Source organism: Atractosteus spatula, chromosome 2, assembly GCF_055471065.1.
Source record: "Atractosteus spatula isolate fAtrSpa1 chromosome 2, fAtrSpa1.hap1, whole genome shotgun sequence".
Classification (NCBI taxonomy): domain Eukaryota; kingdom Metazoa; phylum Chordata; class Actinopteri; order Semionotiformes; family Lepisosteidae; genus Atractosteus; species Atractosteus spatula.
In genome coordinates, this window is record NC_142707.1 from 67,770,277 (window position 1) to 67,787,978 (window position 17,702).

General features: G+C 38.5%; 1 protein-coding gene across 5 annotated transcripts in view; it reads left to right on the top strand.

The window, feature by feature from the left end:
• ralgapa2 (Ral GTPase activating protein catalytic subunit alpha 2) overlaps positions 1–15,880 on the top strand; it is a 195,079-nt gene extending 179,199 nt beyond the window's left edge. For 3 of the 5 annotated variants that reach the window (XM_088933563.1, XM_088933571.1, XM_088933589.1), the window contains 2 exons: positions 3,638–3,762; positions 13,675–13,953. In XM_088933563.1, the coding sequence (XP_088789689.1) occupies positions 3,638–3,762; positions 13,675–13,829 (280 nt within the window). In that variant the 3' untranslated portion in view covers positions 13,830–13,953. Of the gene's footprint in view, positions 1–3,637; positions 3,763–10,270; positions 10,312–13,674 lie in introns of all 5 variants that reach the window. The other 2 variants (XM_088933581.1, XM_088933598.1) reach the window with 1 other exon arrangement.
• The last annotated feature ends 1,822 nt before the right edge of the window (positions 15,881–17,702 follow it).

A 17,702-nucleotide genomic window follows, 5' to 3' on the forward strand; every position in this document is an offset into this window, starting at 1 on the left:
CAGCTGTTTAATAACAGATCATTAACATTTTGTCAAGGATATCATAAGTGCTGAAGACCGTAACTATATCCTAAAGGGTTAAAACTGATTTCTGAAATAATTTTGCTGTTATTGTACAGTGTATCTTGTACCCACTGAAACCAGAATACAAACTGTAAAGAATATCAAGCTAGGGTCTCTATGTCTATAGCTGCACTCTTATAGATGCACTCTTGCACAATCCCACAAACATATCCTTGTGTTGTCAGCTTTGTCCTGCTCTTTCGGGTTTGTGTGTACTGTTCAGTGTTTATAGTGATCTTCACTAATACACAGACCCACTACCTGAACATACACGTTATCTCAATCTGATATACTGTTTATAGTAGTGTCATACTTATGTCTTAATATGGATGGCCTAGTAATTTTGTCCATGCTGCATGTATCAATTTGTGTTTATGTATATACCATTATCTTACAGTGGTTCATGTCAGTTACATTCTTTTGAGTCCTATCTTTTTGTCAAATGGAAAATGGAGAAGAAATGATCTTCGTTTCATTACATAAGCAAGGAACTTCTGTTTTGTAAACCCCACAGTGCACAGCTTAATTAAGAAAAGAACAGAAAAATTACAGCACTAGAACTAATAGCTGCTGTCAGTGGCCCTAAGTCAACTAAATAGTTAGATTATTTAACAGTCCGTTGATTGCAGCTGATTGCTTTAACCAGATTGATTCTCAAGGCTCTTTCCAGTCAGCTCTATTGCACAGGAACTAACAAAACATGAGACAGAGGCAGTGTGTGGTATCAGACGGAAATGGCTGCCCCAGCTGGAGTCAATATTTGTTCAAGGAATCTCAATAACAGCCATGTAAGAGTCATCTGCATTTATGATAATGGACGGCCATATGGCTCTATTGACCTTGTGGGATCTGTTGAATTATTTGTTTGTTGACTTTTCCTCTATATTGTACATAGATTTACAAGGTTCCTTATACTAAGAATAATAACAAAATTTTTACCTGCAGTAATTTCTGTTTTTTCCAGGAAGAATGTGAGGTATTAGCTAAGGAGAGCAACTCGCAGTCTCTTTGTTGATACTCCAGTACCCTGGAAGTGACCTGCTATTGTGCTGTGACCCACGTTTCCATGGCAGCGAATCCTATGATGTTCTTTTGGTGTTCTGATTTAGCTTCTGAAATTGAGAGCAGGGAAATAATGGAATTACAAAAGTGACTAGATTTGAACAATATATACAGTCGAGAGAGAGAGATTCAGAACTTCTGTCTTTAATATTCTTATAAAATTAAATGTAAGGTTTTTATTTTTCTGCTGTTGGTGATGTCCGTGTTTGCTTTATTAATTATAGATTAAAAGGAATACACGCTTCATTAAAAAAAAATAGTATATAAACTAATCCTCGTTTAAATGCATTTTTAATCCAGCGTGGATTCTGTGGCAATTGAAGTGAAGGAAAGTAAAATCTGTTTAAATAACTGTTTTTCTAATACAAATAATTTGAATATCTTTAATCTTTATTCTAATTTAAGAAACTTTTCAAAATGTGTAAGAAGCACTTTCATTCTCCATACTTTTTCATGACTATTTTGAATTAGTGGCACAAAAATTGGAACATCCATATGATATTAAATGATTTACCTACGTTAAATCTAAAACAGGTCTTTTTTCTGATGATGTATTTCTACATCTTTTCTTTAACATATTATTTGTATATGAATTAATTGTAATTGGCTTAAACGTGAACGTGAAGTTACTTTGTTTTCCTGCTTCTGTGTGTAGAAATATGCCTTTTCATAACCTGTGCTCTTATAAGTAGAAATTCCTTTTTTTTCTGTCATTAAGGTCTCCATCACCACTGCAATTTGCTTGTCTGTCTACTTTTCCATGCCTTATTTATCTAAATACAAATGAACCCCTCTGTTTTGTTAGCAGTTGTGCGCTACATTGTATGCTGATGTGTTGCGTATGCAGGGCCTTTCATTAAACAGCAGGGAGTTATTAGGCAGAGCATGAAAGGCCTTTTCTCCCATGCCTGCCTTGTTTAAAGGGAACCCAGGAACAGGCTGCAGACTATAGGCCCTTGCAATGAATCGAGGCAGCACCAGAGTGGGGCCTGAGGCTCAGGTGGTTCTCGGTCTCAAGTTTAGCTCAGCTCTTTCAACAATTTGTCACGCCTGACTCTGCTCCTGCTGCGCCAGCACGTGCCAGCTTAGTGTCAGGGAGTCTGTTTGCCAGACGGCCACTCGGGCCTAACAGCCTGCTGTTGATAGGGCCAGTGGCTTGCTGTGGCAATATGGAGTGGAGAGCCTTGGCAACAGCCTAGCACTGTGCAGAATAAGCAAGCCTCTAATGAGATGTGAATGGCATCAGTCAGTCCCTTTAGAATTGGTCGAGGCGTGTGTCTCCACTCTGAAGAAGTTTGGCAGGCTATTCATTAACTAGAGTCATCAGGAGTTCAAGCCTGTAACAGACAAGGGCAAGTACAGCCAGCAACAAATGCACTGTGTCCGATGCCTTAATTGCAACCATCCTTCATAATGGCACAGTTTAGGACGCACAAAATAATCAGCGCAGGGATTTATATCAAATACCACAGGATAATTGCCCACATCTTTTAATTTAAAACAAATTTTGAACACTTCAGCTGGAGCAATAGTTAACAGATATTCAACTCTACACGCGCATCACTTCCAAAGGATTTAATTCAAATGATTCTTCATTCTCCATCATTTCATTTGGCCAAATTGGATTTTAGTTTTTTACCCCTACCCATATCGAAATAAAAAATCACCAGCTATTTTTAAAACAAAACTGTCCACGGGACATTTCATTCTGTGGTTAGTATTTGTACTTAGCTCTGTTGTACTTTCACACACAAGCCAAAAATACTTTTATGGGCTTATTTGTTTTTTTTATTCATTAACATTATTATGAGAAGCAATGGTATATGGAAGTGTGAATCAACAGAGTTATACAAAGGAGTTTTTTTCTGTACACCTGCAAGTGTAATTGCATATGCATTAGGCAATAAAGGTGAAGGGTTGAAGATATGTATTGTATTATTACTATTCAACAGAAGGTTTGTTGTTGCACAATCCTTTGAGGGACTATTTTGGGTTTTGATCGTCTTGCATTGTCAGGAAGGGCGAAAGTGTTCATTTGGGGGAGGGGGGGACTGTAAACTTTCCAAAATTACAGCTATTGCAATTGTGAATTTTCAAATGCATTCGGTTTTCCTCCTGACAAACCAGCAGAGCAATACAAAGCAGGAGAGAGTTCCCTCATACACTGGAAAAGGTTGGCAGAAGCAGGGGTCCTATTAAAACGGCTGGAAAGTTTCTTTGACATGTCACTCTTTGGTTTTGTTGGTAACTGATTTTCAATTTCATGTGAAAATTGTGACTGCTCTGGGTTTTACTCCAGGACCTTGAAAGACACTCAGACTGTCACTTCTGTTTGAATGTTAAATCATTATTTTCTCCTCTGCAGGTATTTTGTTCTCTGTATGTATTCATTTTGTTTATATCAGTCACGTGCCTGAAAATGCGTGACAGTGGATGGCTTTTTATTTCAGGATCATTTGTACAGCCCTGTGAGCTTTGGTTTGGAAATGTTTCCTTAATTGTCGACATATAGCTATGAAGAACGGGCACTGTACCTGGAAGCCATAGTGCAGAACCACAGAGAGGTGATGACCTTTGAAGATTTTGCATCTCAAGTGTTTACTCCCTCTCCAAGCTACTACTCCCTAAGTGGGACAGGTAAGGCTGAGGTTTTCTTGCTGATGTAATTTGCATCTTGGAGCACTGTGCCTGTGTACACCTGTTTCCTCACACCAGTCCTTTGCCGTTTGAGATAAGCTTTCTTCATCTCCGTAGTCTAATGAATATCAAAAGAAATGAAGGCATTCATGTTCATTTGTGTTGCATCAAAGCTGGTACCCTCAACTTTTTTAATGTAAACCTTTCTTCAGCTCCAATGCCAGCAAGGTTAATGAACAAGCTCCCGGTAATGTGTTCAGATTTATTGAAGGGTGTAGGTTACTTGCTGTGCCTTGCATATGCTATACAGAGCTGAAACTGAATTAATGCTTACTTATCGGAAAATGATCTCTCATCGCAGAAACCACTGCTGTTAATGTTAAATGTGGATTATGCTGCTAGGATACCAAGGCCTGGAATTAATGCACCAGAAGTGGGAAGCAGAACTTCATTCATCATATCTTCCCTGGAGCAAAGCACTGGACTGTGGTCATGTTTTTAGCAAGCAAACTAAATAGGTTTGATAGAACTGTTTTAATAATGAAACCAAATAAAATTTAAAAAATAATTCCAGGTCTGTTGTATGTGCAGACTTCCTATAGTAGTATAAAATTGTGTCAGCCTTAGTGATATGCCTTTGGCACAGTTGGTATTTTCAGGAATTAGTTTTACTTTCAGAAATGATCTCTCATCCCAGGGATAATTTAAGAACATCTAAACCATTAATCAATTATGAGTTGCAGTTTTAACTTCAGAGCTGCCAGAACAGATGCCAAAAGAAAATGATCTCTTAATCATATTAACACAATAAAAACAAGTAGTTGTTTCTCTTCCTGCCAGTCTAATCTGCTGGTGACATCAAAGGGCTGTCCTTTGTCCAGTCCGGTTTGCGTTTTGGTGTGGCTTCACTTTGTGCAGAAGCCTTCGGACCTGACGTACCACTGCCATCCAGTTTCCGCAACCTGTGTTAGCCGTGTCAAACATCGGTTTCATTCCTCCTCCTCCCCCCCCCCCCCCCCCCCCCCGCCCTCTGACTTGTTAAACTACTATCTTACATCAAAGCCATAAAATTGCAGAAATAAATTAAATCCGGCAAATTTAATCGGGCCGCAAATAAAATCAGACATGCGTCACCATTCAGTGCTGCTGGCCACAGTCCCTGTGCTTTCAGAGCTTTGTTAGGAGATAAGAGGTGTGTGTGTGTTTGTGCCGATCTCCAGTAGCAGCTTGCAGAAGGCTGTGGAGATAAGCAGACAGGCAGAAGCAGAGGGGAGCCAGAGCTATTTACATAATTATGCCTCTGCTTCCTGGAGAGGCCGTTGAGAAACACTGCACTGACCTCTATTGACCTTTCATGAACTGGAATACTAAACAGCCTAGGAAAAAAAAAGCTTGTAATTACTAAGAGCTATGGTATTTATTTCTCGTTTTATTATTTCTGTACATCATGCAACTCTGTGAAGAATTCTTTTATAGAGCAGGTGACAGAGATGTGCATGCCAGACTGAATAGGTTACCTTAATTGTGATTATCAAGACCGAGTAGGTTATTTTAGCCCTGGAATAAACATTTCTTTTTTGTCCACAAATTGAGGATTTGTTTCACAGCAAGCCGCACCAGTATTATATAAAAGTGTTCATAACATAATCAAGATTTAATGTAAGCAGACCCTCTTGGTTCATTCGAAATTCATTTTGAACCGATTTTATTATCATAGACCCTGCATCTGTGAATAGATTTACAAGCATTATAACCGGGGCATTGTGTGGCTTTTTGTAGTGTAGATCTTCAGCTTTGTCTGCTGTATGTCTGGATGTGTATCCCCACAAACTGTTTGGTTATGAAACAAGTAATGCAGTGCAATTTGACAAAATTCACAACGGCTCCTGTATGCTTTCCAGAGCAGTTTTTTTTTAAGTGATTTGTTCACACACAGGAGCTTCATTGTCTTCCAAGTTATTACTCATCCTGGCAATGGAAATCTAAAAAGATTTATTTTAATCGGTAGCTAAGAGGTTTTATAGATAGTAATCATTTTACAATTTTCGGTTTATGTAAACTAAGATATCAGAATGTTGCTTTACTAATTGAATGAAAATCCATTAGCTCAATTTGTAGAGCATAGGATTGAAAACTAAAAGGCCCCTGATTTAATCCTCATTTCCAGCATTTGAAGTGTTCTTAATTTTTTTCAGATATTGTTTTATTTTCAAACAATAGTATAAACTTAGATTTGTATGAAAAATGTTCAAATCTTTTGATTGGAGTAAAAAAAAACATTTAACTCCTTGACAAAAAATATCGTTAAACAGTCCTGACAAAATTAACAATGTCATTTTGCACTCACTATGTACTGTATGCACTGGAGTAAGCCATGAGATGTTTATAATGCTAATAAACAGTGTGAGCAACTAATCTTAATAATAAGATTGATAACTGTAATTTTGTGATTCTTAAAATATCTTTCAGGTATTTTTGTTTATTTTTTGAATGTGTAATCAACAGTTTTATTTTAGTATTGCCATTATGCACACCCATCTTGGAATCTCAAAATAAGACATGAGCTTACAGCTGTAGCTCCTGCATTGCTTGGACAGACATGTTCCCCTTACGCACCCAGCTATCTGCAGTCTCCATAGTGCCCAACAGGAGAGTTAACACCAATTGGAGGAGCGGGTTATCTCTCACTGATGTCACTGCAAGTGTGCAGGTGCACCAAACGTTGCAGGAGCTGCTGTTTTGCAGACTAAAGCCAGCCCCCGGCCCTTACAATTGACAGAGCACAGCTGGCTTGTGACATGACCCAGGCTCCAGCCAATGACAGCTGGGCCATTGTTGTTTGGTGTAATGTGTTTATTTGAACAAACCTGAGAAGGCAGCTATTATATTGTCTCATGATAACCCTCCTTCCAACCTGCCATCTCCTATGTCAGTTTTTCTGCTCATTATCCAGGCATTGCTTATCTTGCCGTTGAATCCAAGTCATTGCTTCTGAATCGAAGACCGTCACCTTTTGGATGCTCAAATTTTCTGTTTTTTTTTCCTTCTAAAGGTTTCTTTGTGAGCTGAATGTCCAACACACCGCCATGTTCCTCGTTGTGCCATATCTTACTGTATTTCCATCTCTCTCACTCATTATCCACTAACATTTCATTCATGACAGTGTGCAGGCGCTGGCCAGGAATGTATTTCGACATGGATTACCCCTGGGCCAAGTTTAACTGTAAGACTTCTGCCCTTTTCTCCGTTTGGCATGTCACTACCCCTGAAACGAGCACCATTTTTGTTAATTTTAAGTTATGCATCACAACCTTCTGCATGTGCTTGTTCTCTTTAGAGACTACACTGTGCACATTATCTTTCACAAAACCTGTATGTATGGATGTATTTATATAATTTATTTCAGCTTTAATGGGTGTTGTTTTTATTTGTTTCATATACAGTATAGATATGTTATAGCCTATAGCAAGGTGGGGTAAAAAAATATCTTTGGTAACAAGTAGAAAGCTTTCTTTCCACTTTCTATGGTATGTATATTGACAAGATTTCTAGGTACTTTATGGTTGCTTTTAATGTGTAGTTTAGCTGTTTTCCACATGAAAGCTTTATTTTGTCAGTCATGTCTGGCTTTCCTGTTAGTAATGCATTTAATGCATTTTAGCTCCTTAATGATTTCAGGGCGGTTCTCTGCTGTATCATAGAACGCATGACTAGGGATAGAGGCTGACTGCTCATTCCTTGTCTTTCTTGAAAATCTGAGGAAAATATAAACATTTAACTTAAAGAGCAACATTTGCATAGTGATGTAGCAATTGTTTTCCCTTTTTTATGTTTAGGATGAGTTAGCATGCATCTTTTTAATGGAAAACAAATAGCAAATTTAAGTTGGATTCTTATAGTATTTTGACTGCCTATCTTCAACTACCTAAACATCTTTTTGAGATCGGTTGAAAAAATATATGATTGATTAAAAGTTTAGGTCAGCTGTAGATATAGCAATTTTTTGTGTCTCTTTTTGTTACTCCTGCATCCAGCATTGTAGTGACTTCTTCCAGCTGTTGAAACTATTAATACAGCATTGTACTTTAGTGAAAGTTATATCGGGAAGCTCCAGACATTCTAAAACACACAGTACTGTCCCAGCTCCTTGTGTTTAGAGCGCACCTCAGAGAATCTGGTTATTTGATCACCACTGTCTCCAAGTCCATCTGTTCACACTATCATTACTCAGCTGTATGCTAGTCAGCTTTGGTTTTTGTCTTGGGTGCTAATCCCCCGCCTACTGTATAAAACTTGCAGGTAATCAGCCTCCTTCTCAAATTTTACACTGCACTTTTTCTTTCACCTTTTAAAATTAACTCATCATTTTTCCTTTGCATCGGTGATTTCATGCAAACCTTTTTTTGGTAAATTCCACTGAGACGTGATCCCAAATGATTGCAGTGTAATGATCACACATTCTAGACACTTTAGAATTATAAGAGCCAGCAGGAAAGAACTTAAGCCATGTTGCTTTTGGTTTTATATTGTCTAAAAGGTGCTAGCCATGCATTCCTGTATATGAAGATATACTGCACAATACAACTGTATATAAAACACTGGGGTTTACAGGATTCCTCCTCTTGGTGGTTTTGGTGGAAATAGAGTTATAAAAGGCACAGAATTATTAAAGCTTAGCACATTAGAAAATACTTTTGGAAGTGTCTTCACCTTCTGCAACTAGATTACATTGTGGTTCAATTAGAAGTCACCTGTATAATAGTAACAATCTATTATTAAACATACACAAAACACAGGATATAGAAAGTTTTGCTAAATCGTTGCCTTTTATTGTGTGACACAAGCTTGATAAAATCAGTGGACAATTTTATTTAAGTTTTCTTTCAAAGCTAATGACACACAGATGAAGCAGGGAGGAGACAGGATTATGCTGTCTCCAAATCCACCACTCTCTCGGTCTGTTTCTCCACCACAAGGACCACAGCATATTCCTCATTGCTTCTTCAAAAGTTTCAGACCTGAACACCCGGTAAAGTTTATTATTTTGGGGTCTGTGTATAGTACAGTAAGGTTCTTGAGGGGGGTTAGGAGCGTCACTGACATGCAGTGTGGATCTCTTGGGCAGGCCGGAGCGTGATTCAGTAAGCTTCATATAATTGACTTTAACATCATTGGTTTGGTACTTCAGAGCTAAAGTTGCTCGGCAGACCCCTTCTAACACAACGGCATGATGATGAAAGTATGTATTTGCTCCAGTATGGGCATGTTAATCCGGTCAGTAAATACTTCCCCCTTGAAAATGTCTTGCTGCTGCTGCAACCAGGAATTCTTAAAAGGGACCGAAAGATACCACTTTAATTCCAGCCATATTTCAATGACTTTTCAATGCTGGTCAGATGCAAAAAGGATGAAATCAGATTATATTTCTAATGCATTGCGAAATTCCAAGTCATCTCATAACATTATCATACTTCATTCTGTTGTCTCAGTTTGAAAAATGAACCCATACAAGAAAGACAATTTGGCTTTGAGTTGTACTTTTGAGGTACAAAATAAAGGATTAAGTTTTAAGATTTTTTTATGGTTATCCTAATAATTTTTCTCCATGCAATTCATTGTTTTAATACGTTGTGATGTTTGATGTGGGTGCTTGACAATGTTGCCATATAGCAGGACATCTGCACATCTTTGGAATACAAAATACACATACTCAGGCTCTTCTCCAGGGAGAAAAGCACCCTGCTGTTTCATACAAATGTAAGCGCATTGCACCGCAACAGAATGTACCAGAATCCTTGTGGAATGATCCTGCAATGCAAGTGTAGAGGCATATATTCTTTCAGGCTTCCGTATTGATTCTCTATGAACCGTAAAGTCATCAAACTGCAGCGCAAAAAAGTATCTGGTCATGCTTGATTCCTCGCTGAAATACAAGTATTGTCCATTCAATTTCTTCATCACTACACTCATCCAAGAAAATGGTCTGCCAAAAGGTGATTTAATGGGGATCCTTCATGCTGGACAGTAATTTTGACCTTGGATGCGGTCAAGACTTGTGTGGTCCTGCGTGGGGAGGCAAATGCTAGATACTTTGATGTTTATTGATGAAATCAAAGAGTGAAATAAATAAAAGATGAGGCTTTAATCAACACCATAAAAACGAATGTTCCTGTATTGCAGCCTGGGTTTGTGATAACACCCTTAAAGTTGTAATCTCTTATGTAGGGCATAATGATACTTTAGAGGTATGCAGGAAGGACACAGGGGGAAATATTTTGTGAATTTTGCTTTTATGTAAACACGGGATGACTGTAAAGTTTCACCATGTTTAATTTTTTGTCTAATTGTTTTTAAGCGTGGGAATGTGCCCCATCACCTATGATTTGTTTTGTTCTTTTTCGTTCACGTTTACAGGCAGTTCAAAAGTATTTGTTGCACTGCATAATTGTATTACTGGCTGTTTCTGACCGCTTTCTTATGATGACCTATTTTGTTTCTTTTCTTTTAGATTAAAATATGTAAAAGGTCTCATTACTGTAATTGACGAAGGTAAGACCAATTTTGAAGCTCAGCTGCCTCCAATGGCCACCCTTTCCTGGTTAATGCATTTTCCTTTTACTAACAAGCTTGATTTACTGTTGCTTTCCCCAAAACAGCATTGCGTGGGTTTCTGTTTAGTTGGGCTGCTAATTGAAACTGATGCGCTGTGGAACAACTGTTTTATGGGAATTAACACCTGACTAAGTAGCAGCATGAACAATACGGTTGAACTTATAGTATTTATCTGCCCCTGCATGTCTTAGCTTTAACTAAAAAGCAAATACTTTTTTTTTCCCCCCATGTGTGCCTGTTAGCCTTGGGCAGAATCTGACACTAACACCTGCCATACTGGAAAATGTCTTTGTCATTTAAGCTTTGTTTGAACTGCTGCAGGGGAGCCAATGAGAATGAAGCCCATTTACTTTTTTTTTTCTCTGACTAAGCACCACACACAACAATCTTGAAATGGCGCAGATAAGAAGTGGCACGTGCTGAGCGGCACTTTTGAGTCAGCTTGGCTTAATAAGAGTTTGGAGGGGGTGGGGGGGAGGGCAGGGGCCGATGCGAGAGGCTCTCAGCGGAACAGCTGGGGGAGGACGGGAAGACAAAAGGAAGAAAAGCCGAGTGGCGCGGATCTGGAGGAGCGTGGGTGGGGCCTTCATCCCCGGGAGCAGGCCATCCACACGCCAGGTGTGACCTTTGCAAACCCGCTGGTTCTGCTTGTTTGTCTGGGCAATTTAAAACCCAGTTGACAGGAGCAAAGGGGTTGTGACAGCAGCCTCAGTGAGAGAGGAACAGGGAAGGCCTATTGAAAAGAGAGAACGAGCGGGTGACCGAACGTTAACTCTTTAGGACCTCAGCGTCGGCTTAAGGCACAGGGGCTCCAGAATGTTTCTGTGAAAGTACTTCACGTAGCCATGGTTGAGCGTACAGTGAAGAACTCATCTGGTCCCGCAAAACAGCCATTTACGTTTGTTACAATACCTTATTTGGCATTATCCCTCCTCAGCGCAGTTACAGAGAAAATGTACACGATTGTGCCATTTTTTTTTTCGCTACAGAAACACACTGAATGGTATTTTTTAGTTTACCTTAATTTAGTCCTTCATTCATTTTGATTTAAACCTTAGTCATTTGTCTTTTGTTGCTTTTTAAAAAGTTGCTCATTGTATTGAAATGATAATATTACCATTTTGACCTCTACTGTATATGTGTGTAATATATAGTCTTGAAAATGTCTAGAATGCATTTTAAAGTGTTATACTGCACATATCTATATACAGTATGTCCACACGATTTTTATTATGTTATTATTGTAGTTAATATAAAATATGTATTATTCTTGTGGCCATTTGAAAAAGTCACTTTTCTAAAACAATATTCCTTTGTAATAGTCTTGGTAAACAGGCTTTTGTCACTGCTATTCATTGCTGTGACTGGAATACAAAATATATATCTTAGACATGAAAATGTCAGAAGCCCTTCAACTCTGCATTGACCTTGATTCCCAGACCATATGGCATCACACTGAGCTGAACTGTGCTGGACCTGCTCTGACCTGAATCAGTAATGAATACAGACACTCTCGCTCCTCTTAACATCCAGTCACACATTATTCGCACTTGAATACCGAGGAACAGCACCTTCATACTTCTCTGGTGGCGGAGTGACAAAAAGAAAGTGAAGAAAACTGAGCTGCGGGACTTCTCCGTAAAGTAAAACGGACGGATGATTCCATCTGAGTGAATGAAGAGCTTCTTCTGTGGCAGCCGGTTCGAGAAGCAGTGTTTTGTAATATCCATTTCAAACGCTTGATATCATCTAGACAGACTGCAGACCAGGATGCAGGCACACATGTAGCTGCACATATACAGTATGAATATATACACATATACAATCATTCAAAGAACATGTTTTCCTTCTGCTTTTGCGCTGCGGGCTAAGTTTGTAGGGTGTTAGCTGAAGAGCTTTTTTCCCACTGTAGCTCAGTTCCCAATATCAGCCGTTTACACCTTAAAGGTTTGTGCCAGGCAGCTTCCGAGTGGAATTATAATGTTTGTGTGAACGCCTTTATCTGCTGTGGTTATCACTTGCTCACTCCGCAGCTGCCATCTTCCTGTCAGTCATACTGGGTTTGCAGAGCTGCGGGGCTGGTTGCATGGCTGGGGGCTTGCCAAGAGGGACTGAAGTTAGACTGAAGGAATGCTCACTCTGTAAGGGCTTTGGGTAACTCTGAGGTACCTACTGTAGGTGTGGTCTGTCCTTGCACACGCTTGCCTGTTTGAACTGCAGCTCTTTTCATATGCATACAAGCTTCGATTGCTGCCGTTGAGAACCTTCAGGGAGAAGGCAGTCGTCAGCCCAGTGGGCTGAGTTTATGTTACTTTGACCATCTGCCGTTCTTTCTAGCTACAGGAACTTGAGATGCTTCAGAGAAAAAAAAAGCAAACAGATGCCATCTTGACCAGACAGAAAACTTGTTTAAACTGAAAGAACGTTATGACTGTGGGTGTGCTGGGGGTTGGGTGAGGGCTTTTGAAAGATTTCTTTGATAGTGAGTTTTTATAATCCCATTGCGATTTCTTGCCTCCCTCTACAGTAATGTGTACTCTCATGCATGGTGACTTCTCTCCAAAGATTAAAATTTAAAAGATGTGTGCATGTTATTTTCTTCATAGTTCGCGAAAATATTTGTTTGAAATGTGCCAGGTTCAAACTGTAATATTTTTCACATTTAAATACAGAAACATTTGTATTGCCCAAGAGGTATAAAATTAAGGTTCTCATTTTAAGAGTAAATGTCCTATAAACTTTTTTCTTTCATCCTTTACTATATGGTAGCCTGGGCAACCATTGGAAATGTGAATATATAGGAACAAATAATTCCTCTAACAGGTTTGTCAGGAACCTGTCTTAATTCCTGGCCTACTTTTTAGCAGGCAATGCTGTGTGTACTCTCGGCTGTCACATTAATTTAATGTAGTCTTGTTGAGTTTATACACTTATTGTGATTTCTTGCCTTCCTCTACGTAGAGGAAGGTGCTTCTTATTTATAAAGAAGGTGCCTGCACACTTGATGTTCCCTCACACATGTTAGCGGTATTTTCTTTTGCTTTTTCAAAGGCTGGCTCGCTTTCTGGATTCTTGTTTGCTCAAAGAGGCATTGTGGGAATGTGCACTGAAAGAGAACAGTGGAGGAGTGAGTGTGTTCGGTCAGGGCAGAGCCCGGTAGGTGGGGTCTTTCATGGGCTCAGGAACACTACAGCGATAAACGCCCTCCGCTCCGCTCCGCGAGGCTGCCGTGCTGTTTTCGGCAGCGTGTCTGAGCCGTGTGCAGGCCTGTTTGACTCTGGGATTTCTCCCTGTTTTCAGGTTCCCTCAGTGGCAGCACGAGTGCTGAGCTCAGCGTTGCCGTAGGAACAGACACCACGGATCAGGTCTCCCCAACAATGCCACGTGCCACAAAGAGCAGAGTCTCGGGGAAACTTCGGCGATCGGCCAGCGCCATAAGCAAATCCTCCAACTGAACTTGACTGTTTTTTACTTTTTATTTTCTCACTTTTTAAAAATTGTTAGTTTTAGAACCTTGTCATCCATTAACTGCCGTTTGTTTTTTTTACGTACCACCAGAAGAACTCTTGCAGTGCTAAAAGTTTCAGCTAAAAAAAAATGATTTGGCTGCATTTTCAATTTTATTATGTGTCTCTTTGTCTCTTTGCTATAATTGTGTAGTATTGTATGTTTGATCTTCCCGTTCCTTCATTGCACATTTCAGATTTTGTGGTCAAAGATTTGGCAACAAGTGATTTTGTGTCATACCGTCTTTTATTTTTAGATTATCCTTGATTTTTGCCTACAGTATGTCTAAAAACAGCTGATTTAATGAGAGTGATTAGTGTCCTTAATAATATAAGTAAAATATTTGGAAAAGCTTAGTTATTTTTGCAGTAATTGCTTGCTATGTATATGACTAGGCCAGTATATATTCTAATCCATTTAGTTTAAAAAGTGGTGAACGTGCAAGATTACAATTGTACGTCAAGGGAGCATGTTAAACTGAATTCCAGCAGAACACGCTTGAAGCTGCTGTGATTGAGCTTGCTTTACATTTTTGTTAGCAGTGAAAATGTACACAAAACTTGGGATTTTAGATTATTGCTTTCTCTTGTAGTCTGTCTAACAATACTTCCACTCAGTGTTTGCAGTGACCCACATCGTGTGGGAATTTTTTTTTTCTGGTTGCAAGATCTTTAAATACTGTATTTATCCTGGGAATGTGTGTTGTCATTGGTTTTCTTCATATTAATAGGCAGCAAAGGGAAGACATTTTGAACAAACATTCTGCAAAGGGAAGCATTCATCTTTTTCACCTTGTCGTTAATGTTTGTTTTTTCAAGATTATTTAGTATGGCAATTCCAAATAATCTTTTAATTCACCTGTTTGAATTCAATATAATTGTATAGACCAGAAAAAGCTCAATGTAACAAGATTTCTTTTTGTACATAATAACCATTGAAAGCTTTGTAGCCCAAGTGAAAGTAAGGGATTGGTAATTGCACATGACTTTACTGACTGAAAAGACCTCTACATATGTGGTTTGTCTCCGTATGTTTTATAGTAACACCTACATTACCTTGCATGACTTATGTTGGATCTTCTATTATACTGTAGGTGTCTGTTTAAAATCTGAAAGACAAGATAGTCTTCATTAGAGTCTTATTCCTGCTTGTATACATCTCGTTTCCATGTATTATCTTTAGTTTGTTTTGGTTTGCTTGTTTTTTTTTCAATCCTCCAGATTAAAAAAAAGATTAGATTACAGTAAGCGTAATTCTGTGTAGTTATCCTTTGTAAGATACTTTAACCTTTCACAGATTCCTTTAATACCTGTTTCTTAATTAAGTTGTTTTTCATCGGCCCATGAAGCTACAAATATTCCATTGTGACATTCCAATGTTTCTATTTTGCACTAATCAGCTGTGATAACATACTGTAAAAGTGAATGTTTCTTTCTGTGGTTAGATGTAAACCACTTTGATTTTTTTATTTGTAAATATGGAGTAATATTTGATAAACAAAATTCAGTTATATTAAATTTCTTTCATTGAGCTGTTAACTTCAGTGAATTAGCTGATTAGATTAAACCTGCAATCAGAGCCTCAGGTGATTCTTATCTAAACATGCACTCTGTATCTGGAACAGAAACTGGAAAGTATTGCTCACCATGCTGATGTAATACCTGGCTTTGAAGCTACTCTGTGTACTGTGTGGTGTACACTAAATCAGTGCAGACACAGCATTTTTTCACTTTTCTATGTTTCTGTGAAAAGTCATTTCCCTACATCTGGTGCACCTAATGCATCTTTCTCGATGGTTTGAGTGGAGATGAATTGTAAATGGAGATGCACTGTAATTTCTGAGAAACCTTGCTGTACCAGTCTATATGTTATATCTACATTGTATGTCTTTCTATATGTTGAATATGAGTATGTCCTTTTGTTCACACAATTAGTTGGCTGTGTATGTCAGACATTTTCCTACAGTGTTGAGATGTTGAATAAATGTCTTCAAAAAATAGCTTCAAAATTCAGAATAATGTGGGGTTTAATTAGACTTCAGCATTAAAGCAGTAAAACTATTCTAAAGATTTTTTTTTTATTTCTCAAGAATTGAGACAGTCTGAATTAATATCAAAACACCTTGAATACCATAGAGTAACAGGAAGACAATAGTTACTAGCAGTACCTTTGTTATGAGAAGAATACAAGAGTGCTTTTTCCAACAGGTTTTTTTTTAAAGACAACTGAATCCTCAGCCCAGTATTAGCAGGCAACAAAAGGAAATGGTTCTAAGCACTAATGCTTCCTTATCAGTCTCAGCTGGTACTATAAAAGCAAGGTGCATTTAACAACCACTTTAATTTAAAATGCTTAATTACTTTAGCTCTCCTGTATCGCTGTAGATTCATCTAAGTGTGATTCACAAATACATACCAACCAGGTGCATAGGTTTCAGAAGTGTGCATCCAAAAATACACATGCATGTTCATTGTTATGCATCCCTAACACATTGACAAAATAAGGAGGGAGTGTGCACAGAGAATCTCTAGAGATATGACACAGGCACGTAAGCCTTTCGCAACGGTTAGCTTCATCTTCAAACAGAAACTTAACAGGTACCTTTAACATACTGTAGTTAAGTAGTTCAGTTGTTTTACAGAGTTCGATATGATACTGGAAGGTAAAGGTTCAGATAAGTTGCACAACGAACGTGAATAATGCCATCATTCAGGGGGGACATGCAGAATGCCAGAACTGAAGTCATTTTACTCTCCAGATAATTTGAATCTGGCTCTTTGTTGTTTCCATATGGTCCCTTGGCGATTCCGTTGCCATGAAAGCCAGGTATTAATCAGGCTGTGTGAGCTCTACTAGAGATGCAACTCCATCCTGCTGCACTAATTTGCCTTACCTATACACAATTCTCAAGCACTGATAAATAACATAGGAGGCGTGTTCTGAGAGTTGCACTCAGAAATCTCTATATTAAAGAATGTATGCAAATAAAATTCTGTCTTTTATGGATCTGTCAACAAGTATGAAACTACAAAAGCTAGTGTTAATTCTGCATTATAGAAAATAAGCATTTTTAAGTGTGTTGCTTTGAAGCATATTCCTGTAATATAATCTTTGTAAAAGAGCTGGGGTTGGGGGGCTTGAAATACCCATGTTTTATTGTTAACATATCAAACTGTTTTTAATTCTAAAGAAAATCCTGGCTACCTTTATTAGAAATGTGAGATTTAAATGATGTTTCATTAAAAGTGATTTGAAATTCAGTGTGTTACTCCAGGTGGTTTCCTGTAATTGGGGAGAAAGGGGAAATCTGCTGCTGTTTTGTTTTCCATTAACACCAAATAGTTCCCTTTGTCAAACTTTGGTTGTGTATTCCACCATTCTACAAATATTTTATCATCCACTTCAGGTTTATCGACGTGCTTATGAAAGAGTTCTGTTGTGATAAACTGATGCTGATTCATTTACTTTGCAAATGTCACAGTTCTGAAGGGAAAAACCTTTTGCAGGCAGGTACTAATGTTGCTCAATCAGAAAAGGAATACTGATGGGAGAAGAGCCCAAAAGTAACTAATAGTTTGTTCTACCGTAATAACCCAAACCAGCTGGTGGTCACTCGAGCAGCCTTTGATCATGAGCAGGAACTTTCTTTGTGTCTTTGACTGTCTTATTAAGGAGTAGGAGAAAGATTTAGCTCTGGTTTACCAGTGTTCAAGTCTCCTGTTTTCACTATATGATGATGACAAATCCTTCGTATTCATCTTCTGACCTCTTGTGACATTTGGCATAGACAGCACACACCCTTACACACTACTCATGTTCTG